The following is a 14,403-nucleotide window of genomic DNA, read 5'->3' on the forward strand; positions in this document are numbered from 1 at the left end:
AATGGGAAGAGCCGCAGGGGAATCAGACACGCCCACTGCCGCCACATCCATACCGGACAGAAAATAACATACAAATAAATAAATACATAAGTAAATGAAACAGTTTGCGATGAAAAGGGCTGTTTCTGTATTTCTACATTTGTTTATTTATCGCTGCATTTATTTCAGTATTCATACTTGTCGGTCTACAGTTCCTTTCTGTATTTCTCAAGTTATTTCCACATTTATTTCTGTATTCCTACTCAATTATGTCTGTATTTCTACATTTATTAATTTGTGTATTTTTACAGTTATGTATTAATTTCTACATTTATTTACTTCTACTTCTACTTTATTTACAATTTTCTACATTTATTTATATACATTCTTGTATTTTTACATTTATCTATTTCTGTAGTTCTATATTTGTTTCTGTATTTCTCAACTTATTTATTTCAAAATTGTTTTGAGTCATTTTTTGTGCTTCATACCATACAAGCCTGCACAAAACCCCGAGCTGCTGAACCACACTCCCTCTGACGACAGTGGTATGCAAGCAATGTAATTAAGCAATAGCACAGCATGAAGTTACAAGGAAATGAGGAGATCTCCGAAGTTAAATCACACACACATTCATGGTCAACAGTCAAAAGTTCAACACTGTTTTTATTATTATAAATCAATACATTTTATATTAAAAAAAAGGACAAAAAGGGGGGGGGGGGGCTGAAATAAAACCATTGTAGATGTAAACCAAACAGATCAGGTTATGGAAACCCTTTTACCATACTGGACCCATAGCTCAGACTCTTGATTCACCACCACTCATTCACTCATCCCAAAACACCCAAGGCTCTACTTAAGGTCAATCTACAGTTTGGATATCTTCCAAATGGAAACCATGTGGTTGACATCAATCTCTCTGCAAAGTGTTGCAAGTATAGCGACTTAACATGCCATTGGTTTTTGTGCAATCCATTATAACCATCGCCAGCAGCAGTCAACATTACTTGTGAAGTGTGTGCACTATTTATTTCTCTCTATAGCAGTTCAAGGACGTGAAGACTCGTGAAGAGCTCATGAAGGTAAACAATACAATACAAGCTTTGTGTGGTGCCCAGTGTAATGGGCCTGAATGTAACACGGGTTTAGGCATCTTCTGTCCAGAAATGACCATGACCTAGTTTTAGCCCATTTGTCACGTTACAAACGTCCCTCTGGGAAATGCCAGCATCATCGTGGTGTATACACTTAACCGCTTTTTGAAAATAGATGGACATCCAAATGGTAGATTTGCTAGAGGTCAAAAAGAAGCACAGCCAGCTGCTTAAACAAGCCAAGCTCACTCACTGCACTAGTAGCACTCAAAAACACTCAACACAGGAAAAAAGAGTTGGTCTGTTACTATGGAAATGAATTTGGGTTTTAAATGGTTATCGTAGCAACTTTCATGGATTAAGCATATAGACGTCATTTGTTTTAGTTTCAAAAGTAAATCGCCCTTGTGAGATCGATTCAATCGGATACGGTTTGCAATGTAATTACAGGCCAACGGGTGTGAAGGCAACACAAGTGCAAACAATTCATCCTCACAGCACCGCAAGTTAAAAGCATTGAATCTAACTATGTCAGTCCAGTCCAGACAATTTCACCCCGACCCCCATGATGAATCTCCGATTTTGGTGGTAAGAAATTACTTGTATATAGGTTTCCCAAATTTCCCTTCTTGTTATTAACTATTTGTACATATTAGCAGTGTAACCAGGTCAAAATGAAGTGTCTAGATAATCTGTGTGGGAAGAGGTTATGGCTTTCTCTTGCCTGCTTTTTAAACCAAGCCTTTACTTTACTGTGCTGGGTTACGGTAGGTAGGTGTAGGTTAAAATGGACCACGTCCATTTACTAAAAACACACATGGGAGGAGAAAAAAAGTAAAACAATAACTTAAATAGAAGTGCTTAAAACAAAACAGTTCATAGAGCCCTTTCAAAAACCCAAAAAAAGGTGCGAAGCAGGAATCCCACCCCAACAGACAAAGAGAGCAAAATGAACAGCTGTAATGGTAATACTAATATTTATCCGATGATTCACAGATGTACAGTTCACTTATAGGTCATTTCCTTCCCTCGCTGACAAATATTTCTTGTTTCCTGGTCAGTGGCCCCCCCATGTCTGTGAGCCGCGGCTTCCCTCTGTTTCGAGTCTATCTGTTGAAGGAGAGGACTCTGTGTCAGTACACGTCCCCTCGTCCTCCTTCGCCATCAGTGCCTGTTCCTCCTCTTTTTTCCTGCGCTCCAACTCCCACTCCACAAAGGTGTCGAAGAGACTAGGCCACGCCTCGTCCTCGCTGTAGTTGCTCAGGTCAGGCCCGATCGCCTGGGTGAAGTTGAGGAACATGTTCCACGTGTCCCTTGAGATGCCCCGAATACCTGGGGAGTTCTCCCCTAGGAAGTCCAGCCAGCGCTCCAGGATCGAGGGTGTGTCCTGCGTGAAAACCAGGCGCCATAGGGCAATGGCGATTTCACGCTGCAGAGAGCGTTGGCCCTCGTCCGCGTCCAAGCCAAACTGGAAGGTAAAGCGGTAAAGGTCCTTGAAGTTCTCCTCGCCTCTGGCATCCACCAACATGCAGGGGAAACGTGAGTAGATGCCTTTGAGGCTGTCTGCCTGTATGGCCTTACAGCCGTCGACAAACTCCTTCCTGCAGACACAAAGAAAACAGGAACGCACATCAGAATAACATTAGACCAGTTCACTCAAGATCACGTGGCCCAGAAGCAGAGACTGTACTTTTCCACAGCCAAGCTACAGGAACTGGTCTAACATTACCAGTCCAATCCCCATCTGCAAATGGGGCCGGAACCCCTCAGTTCATTTTAGTTTTCTAGGGGGCATAATCAATTGTTGCAGAGCAGGTCTACGAGCAATCAGAGCAACAAAACATGTGGTGTCGCACAGTGACAGAAAAATGTCAAGGTCAATGTCAAATTGTTTAGTATTGAGTCAATAGCGGATTCATCAAACATCCCCACATCAGCAGCAGCTATATTGGTTGTTTCCTTTGAGCGTCCGCCTGTCAGTCAATCTATCAAACCTGTCTCTCTTTAGATAAACCGATGGCCGAGCAGTTTCAGAACGATAGGAATCGGTCTGAATGACCGGAGGAGGGCCAGACACATAAACACTATGTGCAGGCTAATAGATGCAGCACCAGAGCTAACTAACTGCTAATTATGCCAACAACAACAAAGCACTGTGATGTCACCTAATGCAAACAACAGGCTGTGTGTCTACAATGGCACAACAAACATCAGTGACAATGACACCATGGTCCCTTGTACTTAAAGAAACGCATTTTAAAACTGTACAAAAAAAAAAAAAACTGTCCATGCGTTAAGCTTCAAGTTTTTCTAATATTTTTCCCTTCAGTGTCACGGGCCTCAACCTATGCAGATATAACTTTGACTTTGTTATTGAGCCCAACAACAATATAGGCTTTCAAGGTCAAATGTAATATAAAGAGCTTCAGTAAGCATGGGTTGACAATGAAGCATGTTGGTAACCACAGTGTGGCATTGTCCAAAGCCTCTGGATAGAAAAGTGCTGAGTTAAGAATCAGAGAGGGGGAGCAGTGACAAGTGACCCAGCCAGCAGTCAGCTCTATTCATCTCCAACACTAACTGCCGAGCGAGAGCACAGCGCGGGATCCATTTCCTCTGTGTCCCCTACCTGACAGAGAGACGCTGTGTGTGTGTGTGTGTGTCTTTACATAGAAAAACATCAAAAGTGAGTGTGTGAGGTGGGACGGCTGGACCAGTCCACAGTGGAAAAAACCTGTAGGTCAAACAGTTCAAATCTTATAAAGCTGCCTGAAGTGTATCATCTAAAAACGAGCTGGTTATAAAGGGTCAACATTAATTGTGCTCGCAGTATCAGACAGCAATTGCTTATAAAACAAGTTATAGATATATCAAAAACTAAAATTTTTAAATTAGGCCAGTTTGGTGATTGTATTATGCAATAAGCCACTTGTCGAATTGAAGGTTGAGCCAATTTATGATACACATTCCCCTAAATGTGATCTTTTCTGGCCAATTTCACTTTTGAGTCTAAATTATATTTTTTCTTTAATTGTGTATAGGCAATACATTCAAGATTAGAGTGCCTGCTCAGACAAAGGGGGATGTTCTCATAGACTTGCAAATGGACAGACAACAAGGTTTTCCATTATGCAAGTCAGAAATAGTAGAGCCAATCTCTTTTACACAGGATGTGTTTAAGAGCTAATAGCGTTATGTTAATGTAAATGTGTTAAACAGTGCCAGTTCGGAACTTCTTGTCAGAACAGGGCATGTTATATATTATTTAAATTAAATCTGCTCATCTCCGTTGGTGTTTGCAGATACATAAAAGCAGCATCGTGTTGGGAAATTAAATCAGGACAAGCTCTAATGCAGATATGCTTTTCCTTCATCTGGGATGAGAAAATATCTGTATCACAATGTTCAGTTTTCATCTACAGCCAATTACTATACAGCAGTGATGGTAGTTTATCCTGAAAACCATTTCCATAAAACCCTGCTTTACCTTGTAAACTTGCACATAGTGGCCGCTTGAAACTTCCAGGCGAGAATAAGCACACGATATTCCGCTGGGTCCACGCACAGATCATTGCAAAACTGCTCCATGCCTTCCTCCAAGATGGCGTCGTCCACTTCATCCTTGTAGCAGCAGAACAGCTCCTCGATGCGCAGCAACGACAGCCCGTCTGCGTCCAGAAACTCGTCCTTGCGCGGCTCCCCCATCAGTGCGGGTATGACTGGCGTCTCCACTGTAACTTCCAAGGCCTTGGTGCCATTCGACAGCTCGCTGGTGGCTTTGCTACATGGGCCACTGAGCTCCTCTTTATGGCTCCCACCACCACCGCTACCTTTCTTGTGGTGGGACTTGGAGCTGCTCTCCTTGTCTCCACTCTTACTGCCGAGTGAGGACGTTGGATTCTTACACTTGGTGACACACTGGCCCATGTCTTCCTCCCTGGTCCCTCGTCAGTCTTTCCTCCTCGCCTTCAGGCCCCGTCCGAACCACCTAGACGCCTCTGCTCTGGTCTGGTGAGACGTCTCAACATACCCTCAGGCCTGAGGTGAAGAACAATTGAACAGGGCTCATTATCACAGACTGTAGCTGTTAACTGAACCAGTCTTGCTCACAATCGAAAAGGTCAAGATCCACATCAATGTGAATTTGAAATGAAATATGTGGATTTTTTAATATTGAAGGTCAATAAATGATGGTACCTGTGACAAATCTGCCAGGAAGTCTTGCTCTGCTTGATTTAAACCCTAAAAAGAGAAGAGCAGAGAAAACAATGCTTACACTGCACAGAATAACATGAAAACCTAGAAGACATTCGAAAGAGAAACATCACTAGTAACCACACAAACCTACAGCAGAACTACATAACTTCAATATTATCTATTACGTTTTCCTTTTACGTTTTGGTCACTAACAGTAGTTTATTTTATTTCACAATGATCCTATGTGCAATATCTTCATAGCTTGTTTACAACTGTATCTTTATCTTTACTTTGTATTGAGAAGACAAAACTTAGTACCACACCTTCACTACGTAATCAGACACGTAGTATGTGCAAATCCTTAACCAGTCCCCTCAATTGCTCAAAATGTCATGTGCACATGTTAATGCAATTAATCACTCTGTTGTCACAGCAACAGCCACAACAAACAGTAGTTGATCAGGTGTTCGATGACTAATCAAGCAGCCGGTCAGGAGGTTACTTACAGAATGTCCGTCAGATGGCACCGGCCACAGATCAAAGTGTCCTCCTACTCTGCTCCATCATTGTGCTCTTGACATCTGCAGTGCTGAAAAGACACATTATCTTGTCACCATAAGCAGAAAGTGATAGCTCATCCTTCCCCGTCCTAGAGGACTAGGCTGGGCAGCGGGCTGTGATTGTGTCATTTGAGCACAGCACGGCAGTTTGTCTTGAAGCAGGATTGTTCAATAACTGATTTATACCCACAATGAAGATGGTTCACAGCATGTGAGGCAGACACAGACAGAGCACTGGGGGACTTAAGCAGGGCTTATGAATCTGTGGTGGAAAAGCCTCTAACGCTAGGTGTCCAGTGTGGGAGCTAGCTTGGTCCTGGATCACAGCTCATTGGCTCGATTGTAAACATCACAACTTCTGAGACCAACTTTTTAGTCTGTGTTCAAATCAGGACTTTAGTCTCACAACAACGAAGAAACCCGACGATCAGCCTCGTAGGACATGTACGAGGGTGTGAGGGAGATCACTGCACTGGGCATGTAGGGACAAATCTCTCACAGGTCCTTTGCGACTACACCTACTCCACCTGATGGAGAAGTGATCAGACACCTTTTCAAATCGGAATCGAACGAATTATTATCCACAACAAGCAAACATGCGAGGCTAGCAAACACTTTGGTGTCAATTAGTCTAGACTGTTAATATTAAAACAGCCAGAGTCAAGTTTAGCCCGAATTCAAATGTGTGGTGTGTGGACCATTGTTGTCAATGTACACTCTCACATAAGATAGATATTAGATGTTTACTAACATTAGCTTAGCATTAACGTTAATTTGACCAACTTGTGCTCTTTGGGAAGCACCAACAGGATCGAGAGAGCTCAGCAGCTCATGCCCAACACAACTAAATGTCTCGCAAACAGGCTTTTAATGATGATATACTGCTGGCGGTTTAACCCATTCACTAACCCGGATCGTAAATGTTCTAAAGCTGTTATCGATCCCCCAACACATCACCAGCATTTACATCTAAAGTGCTTGGCCCTGGCGACGTCGCCATAGCTAGCTAGCATCAGCTCGTTTAACTAAAAGTTAGCTATCGGCTAAGCTAGGTCTTTCGGGATGTGCCACAGCTGTCCTTGTGGAGAAACTCACCCGTTGGGGGGATCGTGCCGCGTGGAGCCGGGTGTTCATCACTTCGGGGGATGCCAGGGCGAAACTGAAGGAGTTAGTAAGTTGGCCGGAGGCAGCGTTTACGCGCAGGAGCGAACTGACCCAAACTCGTCGCGTTAACTCAGATAGCTAGCCGACTAGCTGCGAGCTAACACAAATAAACTTCCACATCGATATCACATCCTTCTCCGCGTTGGGGAGAGAAACGAGTAAGAAGCTTCTGGCCGGAATGTGCTTTAAAATCCACTCGGACTATTGTTTATCCTCGGGAGGGAGTTAGAAGAGCAGCCCGGACTCCAGCAGCCAGTTTCTTTGTGCTTCCCCCTTCTAGTCATTGACTGTAGCTACATTATGGGCATTTTCCTGCATCACTTCCTCTAACAGCTGATCCTCATCTCCGCGGTGGCATCGACGAGATCAATCTCTCTGTCCCGACACGGTGCTGTTTGTAAAGACTGTTTCTCGTCCAGGTGGACAAATAACCCCACGGACAATTACAGAGACACGTGTTTACAGGAGGACATTTAAAAAGAGCTTTAGGAGAATAATATTAAAGACTGGGAAACAGTTGTAACTCACCCAAAATGGCTCAAACTGGGTCTAATGACGCTCGTGTTTATGAATCAAATTCATAATTTAAACAGATTAAAAAATCAATAACTTTTATGTGCGATATAAAAGAGGAAACGGTGATTTATGATCGGGTTTATTTTTCATTTATTGTTGCTACGTCATCATCAGGCGACACATGCGTCGGTGCTGCCCTGGTGAGCTGCTCGTCTCCAGACACGGTCGGTAGGTCAGAGTCTGTAGCTGTCAGATAATTAGCAATGAGCTAATGGAGCTAGTTCATATGGTTGAAATGAACGTGGGGACTGTTTAAAGTTAGAAACAGCAGAGGCTCCGTTTTGTTCTGTTGTGGTTGAGGGCTAAAGGAGAGCTAGCTTCATGCTAACAGGTGATGCCTGAATATATGAAAACAAGATTCAGAAATATAAAGTACAGGAAGTTAAAAGATATATACATATTGAACTTACTATTAATATATAACAGTTAGTTGTGTATCTGTTTGTTAATGCCATGTGTTGAAAACAGCCCTGTGTAGGTTTTTAGCGACATCAGGCGTTGATAGATGGGGACACTCTGGACCACTAACCCTACAGGGAGCAGGTGTCCCGGGGCCCCAGACTCCCGGGGGCCCCTTAACGTGCTCGGTTCATCGCGTGTCAAATGGATTATGTCATTTCATTATTTTCCGATTTGTTGGGGAATCTGCACCACAATAGTACAACCTCAACAAAGCCAAGTACCCTGGTGTTAACGGAGCCTGTCTCCCTTATAGATAGATAGATAGATAGATAGATAGATAGATAGATAGCATGTCAAGGGCATTACACGTAGAGCGAGGTTGCAATAAAACAGATACGAAGAATTAAAACAGCTCAAAATAGTATGTAATAAACATAAAATGGACTAAAAAGTGTACATACTCCCTAAGTAAATGCAACACTATACAGTACCAGAATACACAGTAAAGCATTAGAAATAATAGAACAGCAAATAAGCCTATAAACAAGAGACTAAATACAAGAGATTACAAACTATGAATAGAGACAAGTGTGCAAAATTGCAGTAGTTTGTTATCCCTGCTCATTTAGTTTTAATCAAATAGAGAGTTTAAAGACACCGAAAACTTGGGCTCCTCCGGGATTTTTATTCCAGTTTAGTAATGGTTGGTTGATGCTGCCTCATGTGTACAAAAAATAATGGACTTAAAGCAGAACTTAACTTTCCTGTCCTTAAAATGCATACATGTGTGAGAGAAAACCTTTTGGAGAGAAACAGATGATACAATACTGTTAGCAGGGTTCGTCATGCCATTAAGCGTAATGTCCTTTCTCGTGCAGGCACATGCTGTTTTCCTCGGAATTTGATCCCAGATGACGGCCTCCACTCGCAGGACGGTGCTGGCACTGTACATGCGGGTGTTTCGTATCGCCCGAACGTGGCAGGCGCAGAGTGAAGTTACAAGTGACACAGAATCGGAGAGAAAATACATACTTCAGGAGGCCCGCACTCTGTTCAGACAAAACCAGCAGGTGTGGACGACAATACTCTACAACAAATGCCCAGTAGTTTTCTATATATGTGTGTGTGTGTGTACATGACCAATTCTTTCTTCTGTGTGCTTCTTTTCAGCTCCAAGATCAAGAGTCAGTAAAGAGGTGCATAGAGGAATGTGAAGCAAGGATAGAAATAGGTAAGAGTGGAGGAGAGAGGCCACAAGTCTTCCTTAGATAACTGTGGACTAAGCTGTAGTGTTTTGGTCTCAGAGTTGATGTTAGAGTTCATCTGAAAGTCTTCACCTGAGTAAACAAACACTGACCTCATGGTCTGAACGTTGCTGACAGTAGAAAAGCCAGAAAAAGCAGCACCATCAGCATTAGCAGAGTTTACAGTGTCAACAGTTCAGTGAAATATAAACAGGCTCTAATGACTCGTGCAAATGAGATCTGCATGCCCAATTGTTTTTTTTACATGTTATTGTTTTTAACTCCTGCCAAGGAGGTGATTATGACTGATGATGATGATGTCTGTTAGTTAGCAATATTAGGAGAAAACGACTGGACAGATCACCACACAATTTGGTGGGAGGATGGACTGTGGGTCAGGGAAGAACCCATTAAATTTGGTTACGGATCCACATCAGGGGGATGATACAGGAATAGTTTTTTATTGTCTTAAACATTTCTAAATTTTCACTAATTTCCGTGGGAATAATTCTTATGTGCAATTTGGTGAAGGCTGATTGACTTTAAGGGAACTTTTGGGACTTTGCAGAGGTACGCTCTCCACTGAGTGACATTCTAGTTTTAGATAATAAGATAATTTTACACTCATGCTAATTTTTTGAGATAATGAATGCTCTGATTTGACTACAGGGAAACTTCAATAAATTATAAATATATTCTGTCCTTGCAAGGAGTAAATAAAACAGATGAACGCCTCAAAAATCATCAGTATTAAGTAAATAAGACACTTTGGGTTTGGCACTGCAGGACTGTAGGATTTACTCTGAAAGAGAAATACAGTATGTTTTCAAGGTTTAATAGGATGTTGACATGATGTTTTCTTCACAGGTCTCCATTACAGGAACCCATATCCAAGGGCTGTAAGTTACCATTTGTCACATCCACCATTTTTCCGGTCTGTTTTGTTTACTGTGCTGTTTTATTAAATATTTCTATTGTTTGAATCTTCCTGTAGACCTACTTGCCACCAATGGGACTAGCAACTCAGAAGGGCAGGAAGCTGCGAGCGCAGCAGCGCCTGAGGAAGCAGGCCAAGCCAATTTATTTGCAGTCACATGACGAGACCTGATGCTTGATTTCGTAGATCCTCGCCGGGAGTTCAAGTTACCAAGGACAGGAGACAAGAGTGCAGTCACAAGCCGATAATGCGGAGGATCCCGAGCTCTAATTGATGCATGAACACTTGTCATTCAGGGGGAAAAGCCATGTTTCGTTGTCTTTTTTAATTTTATTCTGTAGACCTCGTAAACAAGGCTGCGTGGTCAGTGTGGTGTCACCTGTAATATAAAATCAAAAATTGTATATTTTATTTATTTTTCATTGTAAAAAAAAAAAGGTTGTAATAAACACTTTCTATATTAAATAGAAGAGTACATAGATAAACACTGGTGTTTAAATGGTTTGTCAACAGATATGTTCAAGTAAAGTTCCATATTCTAGTAATAAATGTTAATATTGATATGATGAATTCATGTAGTGTCTCTTTAAGATCTTTGGGAAAAACTCCTGATTAATGCTAAAAGCAGCATTGAAGGGACATCATCTTTGTGAATTGGTGTGGGGGCGGGGGGGGTGTAGATGCTGTTACCATGGAAACAAGTTTCACAAACTTTATGATCTCTGGATTCTGCACAAAGGAGCAGACTGTTGAGTGAATGGATCATATCTGTACTGCACACGGACTACTTTCTAAAATAGTAATGCTTTGTTAATGGAGAACAAACTGCTGCGTAACACTTCAAATAGAGTGACGACTGAAAAATACAAACAATAATCACAAGTAGTGCTGAGTAATGAAATGTCTTGACACATGAGCTTGCACCATAATCACATGGTGTAAGAAAACATACATGAATTTAGGGCTGGGCATTAAATAAGCCTTAAGGTGGAGACCAGCGAGAACTGATCAGCTGCATCCTTACTCTCTTTTCTCCTATGCTGTGTCACACTCCCCTCTGCTGGAAGATACTAGTACATGACCCTATTTTACACATTTCACAAGAGTTCAAAATAGTAAACTTTCTGTTGGATTTAAGTAACGGACTAATTTTGCCAACCAGAATTTAATAAATCTGGTTGAAAATTACCCCAACAGCTACTTTGTGAAGTGAATTTTGCCACCCGATCAGCAACCTTGACTTGAGATGATCTCAGTGGGGGAAACATTCACAGTTCACTATTGTTCTCTTGTGATACAGTCCTGTGTATATCACTGAGCTATAACTCACAGTGAAGACTTTATCAGATCCTTTTCATTTCTTACTCTGGACTGAATCCCCTTGACAAGCACAATCTCCTCTGAGACTTTCCCGAGGCAGTTTCTCTGTCCTCCAGTGCGACATCGACCTGCATGCAGCCACATGATGGAGCTGAACACAGAAGTTAGTGTACATGTTTCACTGAGTGGGCTACACTTGACTCCAACCTCAGGTGTCTGGGCTGTGTTGTCTTCTGCAGTGAGAAGTCCGGGTGTGATAAAGTGAGCTTGTTTTAAAGGGGCTTTTTTAGGATTAAACACAACAGTCAATGTATAGTATGAAAGATGTTTATCTTAGCTAAATTCTCGAAAACAATCCTAACAATCTTTATCCACCAGGGGTCACACTATGCCTAGCACTGAAGCCGTAAATACACTAGTTCAGTGAGTTCACCATGACTGGATTTACCAGTGTGAGTGGACCACATGCTTTGCTCTGCATTTGAGGAGACATTAAAAATGACACAAACTTGAAAAAGACAGCCTTTGATCAGGACTAAACACACTAGTCACTAGTGAATCATCATTAATTTAACTTTTAACCTGAATTGAGCAACAATTACAAATCATTCCCACTTCTCTGGATTGTTTTCTGAGGACTGAGTCACAGTCATTACCACTTCAGATGTAAATATTTGTCTGGCGCACAGTAAATACACTCAGTGAAAGTGTGTGGGGTTGTTGCTGCTCTCTCTGGAGATGACGTCACCTCAGTGATAAATGACTGTCGTCACTGTAATTGACCACTGATGGGCGATGATCAGCAGCAGCAGCAGCAGCCGCTGACTGTCTTCACATTTTATGCTGAGTAGTGACTCACTCCATGCATAGCACTCATATTTAAATTAGACTCCACATTTCTCACTGGAAAGATATTTCATTTAAAAAACTAATTTCTGAGCTAGTACATAAGTACAGTGTCTAAACAGATGACAGCACATGTCTCTAAATGTGATGAGCAACGGACAATGATTCACTTGCACTTTTTGCACATTTAGATCAACAAAATAAACATTTGAGCACTATCAACAAATAATATTTGATTAGACTGTGAATAACATTTCTATTTGCATTTAGTGCTGCTTAAAAAGTGTTAGCATGCTGGCATCATCATTGTGACAATATCAACGTGCTAATATGCTCACAACGATATATTCTGTTCACCTTGGTCCCCCCTCCTTCGGTAAGAACCTAAGCAAGCAAACAATTGTTAATTAGCTTGCTATCGTTACTATTAAAAGCATTTTAGCATGTTGACGTTAGCATTGACCTCAGTGTATGTGATACATTTTCACATTCACTTTTTCAGCCCTTATTTCCCGTTGTCTTCTATATAACAAAGGCTGTCTCTGTGAAAAGCAACCGCAGCGACGGTGGAGAGGTTGTTAGACATAGTGTGGACGCCTGCTGTATTATATGAATGTGAAATTGGACAGCTCATGAACATGATCCCAATCCTACGTTTCAATGTTGTGTCTGTTTGAGCAGATCTAATTGGCAGCATAGCAGCAGAATGTGGACAGTGTTGTCCGTCCAATCCTGCTGCTTTGGGGCTTTTATAATAATAATACACAATATGCATAGACAAAGATTTCAAGTTTCAGGGTTTTCTACGAATAATCTTTGTGTAAGAAAATAGCACAGAAGTTACAACCCTATCTAACTGAACTCTAACAGATCTATTGTCCATGTTTCTCTCTCGTTCTGGGTATGGTCATGTCATTGTAGCTGAGGTCCACCCGGGGACCTTAAATGCCATTGCATCTATTCTATGGAAAGAATACACCTTTTAGTCAGGTGGGTTATTGAAGAGTAAGATGTATATACAATGTCATTATCCCTGACTGCTGCAGTGAGCTGATTTCCCCACAGGGCCTGTTAGTTTCATTCTATCTTTCAAGTGTTCTTCGAATAGATGCACTGTATGTTTCAGGTATTACTCAAGCTGGTGATTTTCCTCTCTGGGGCATTCCCTCTCCTTTCCCTGGCCAAAAAGTTACTCAAAACAGTCAGTAGGTGGATACTGAGAAGTTTGTTGAAAATAGTTTAACTTTTAACCCCTTACATTTATATCTTTATAATTATTTCTACTTAATTAAGATTTAAATTTGTAGGGAGAGTTGCTTTCCACACTTATAACAGTGAACCAATGAAACAAATCAGTGACTGAATGTAAATAAAAAAGCTGCCTAATTTAATCTCCCAAAAAAATCATAACAAAACAGGAGCAAGAGTGCAGGTCTCTGATGTTGACCAAAAAATAGAACAAAAGTTTGGATTCAGATAAAATTCTCACTTAATATGCAAAACCTATTACAAACTAATATCAGTTCTGGCCAAACACGACAAGTGGCTATTGGTTGATTTCCCTGTCTGTAAATAAGCTTTCAGGATAAAAGTCGAGGTGACCTATTTTTGCCACTAATGACATGCACCAAAAACTGGATCATGGGGAAAAAAACAGGTTCCTTCTACAGGTTGTCTGGTGCACATATAGGTATTTAGAGATTCACCTGAGAGCAGTGCCATTATGGAAATGATAAATAACCTTCAGTGCAGGAAGAATACAGCAGCTCCAGAAAGAGGAGAGTGATCCATCATGCGGCCCCCTCGCTCTGTGTGCATTATTTAGGGTGTTTCGGAGCGACCCTGGGGGAAATATGGTGGAAGAAACAGTGGGAGACAGGAAACAAAGTGAAAGGAATAGGGGTAAAGAATAATGCAAGAGTTAGACACGTGATGTCGTACTTAAAGAGCTACAATAAGGTAATTAGATGCTTATAAATGAGGAAATCTCCTCGTCTTACTTGGTCAAGTGGCCTTAATGCCCTGATGCAGATCACATTATCAGCTGACCTGCCAACACTTGAACCAGCATTAAATAAATA

General features: G+C 41.6%; 2 protein-coding genes and 1 long non-coding RNA gene across 8 annotated transcripts; 1 reads left to right on the forward strand and 2 right to left on the reverse strand.

Moving 5' to 3' along the window:
* Nucleotides 1–355: 355 nt before the first annotated feature.
* LOC117752612 lies at nucleotides 356–8,083 on the reverse strand. Its single transcript, XR_004612108.1, has 3 exons — nucleotides 7,971–8,083; nucleotides 5,547–5,551; nucleotides 356–366 (listed from the first exon to the last, which is right to left on the reverse strand). It is a non-coding gene; the product is annotated as an uncharacterized LOC117752612 (long non-coding RNA).
* dcun1d3 (defective in cullin neddylation 1 domain containing 3) lies at nucleotides 612–7,627 on the reverse strand. Of its 3 annotated transcripts, none has more exons than XM_034570109.1 (5): nucleotides 7,608–7,627; nucleotides 5,780–5,862; nucleotides 5,274–5,318; nucleotides 4,564–5,114; nucleotides 612–2,677 (listed from the first exon to the last, which is right to left on the reverse strand). In XM_034570109.1, exons 4-5 carry the CDS (start codon nucleotides 5,001–5,003, stop codon nucleotides 2,134–2,136), a joined length of 984 nt encoding a protein of 327 aa, XP_034426000.1. In that variant the 5' UTR covers nucleotides 5,004–5,114; nucleotides 5,274–5,318; nucleotides 5,780–5,862; nucleotides 7,608–7,627; the 3' UTR covers nucleotides 612–2,133. The 3 variants fall into 3 exon arrangements, with proteins under 3 accessions (XP_034426000.1, XP_034425999.1, XP_034426001.1); XM_034570108.1 differs by lacking the exon at nucleotides 7,608–7,627 and adding an exon at nucleotides 6,929–7,411; XM_034570110.1 differs by lacking the exons at nucleotides 5,780–5,862; nucleotides 7,608–7,627 and adding an exon at nucleotides 6,929–7,371.
* Nucleotides 6,863–10,722, forward strand: lyrm1 (LYR motif containing 1). 4 transcript variants are annotated; one of them, XM_034570114.1, is made up of 5 exons: nucleotides 6,863–7,004; nucleotides 8,854–9,045; nucleotides 9,146–9,206; nucleotides 10,087–10,118; nucleotides 10,214–10,722. In XM_034570114.1, exons 2-5 carry the CDS (start codon nucleotides 8,887–8,889, stop codon nucleotides 10,325–10,327), a joined length of 366 nt encoding a protein of 121 aa, XP_034426005.1. In that variant the 5' UTR covers nucleotides 6,863–7,004; nucleotides 8,854–8,886; the 3' UTR covers nucleotides 10,328–10,722. The 4 variants fall into 4 exon arrangements, with proteins under 4 accessions (XP_034426005.1, XP_034426004.1, XP_034426003.1 ...); XM_034570113.1 differs by lacking the exon at nucleotides 6,863–7,004 and adding an exon at nucleotides 7,686–7,737; XM_034570112.1 differs by lacking the exon at nucleotides 6,863–7,004 and adding an exon at nucleotides 7,688–7,741 and having other exon boundaries at nucleotides 8,855–9,045.
* The last annotated feature ends 3,681 nt before the right edge of the window (nucleotides 10,723–14,403 follow it).

This window comes from Hippoglossus hippoglossus, chromosome 19 (genome assembly GCF_009819705.1).
Source record: "Hippoglossus hippoglossus isolate fHipHip1 chromosome 19, fHipHip1.pri, whole genome shotgun sequence".
Taxonomy (NCBI): Eukaryota; Metazoa; Chordata; class Actinopteri; order Pleuronectiformes; family Pleuronectidae; genus Hippoglossus; species Hippoglossus hippoglossus.

Excerpts from the sequence above, each read along its gene's own strand:
- lyrm1 (XM_034570114.1), top strand. The coding sequence starts at position 8,887 with ATGACGGCCTCCACTCGCAGGACGGTGCTGGCACTGTACATGCGGGTG. Across the intron at positions 9,046-9,145 it reads TGTTCAGACAAAACCAGCAG|CTCCAAGATCAAGAGTCAGT; the intron begins GTGTGGACGACA and ends GCTTCTTTTCAG. Across the intron at positions 10,119-10,213 it reads GGAACCCATATCCAAGGGCT|ACCTACTTGCCACCAATGGG; the intron begins GTAAGTTACCAT and ends ATCTTCCTGTAG.
- dcun1d3 (XM_034570109.1), bottom strand. The coding sequence starts at position 5,003 with ATGGGCCAGTGTGTCACCAAGTGTAAGAATCCAACGTCCTCACTCGGC. Across the intron at positions 2,678-4,563 it reads ACTATGTGCAAGTTTACAAG|GAAGGAGTTTGTCGACGGCT; the intron begins GTAAAGCAGGGT and ends TTGTGTCTGCAG.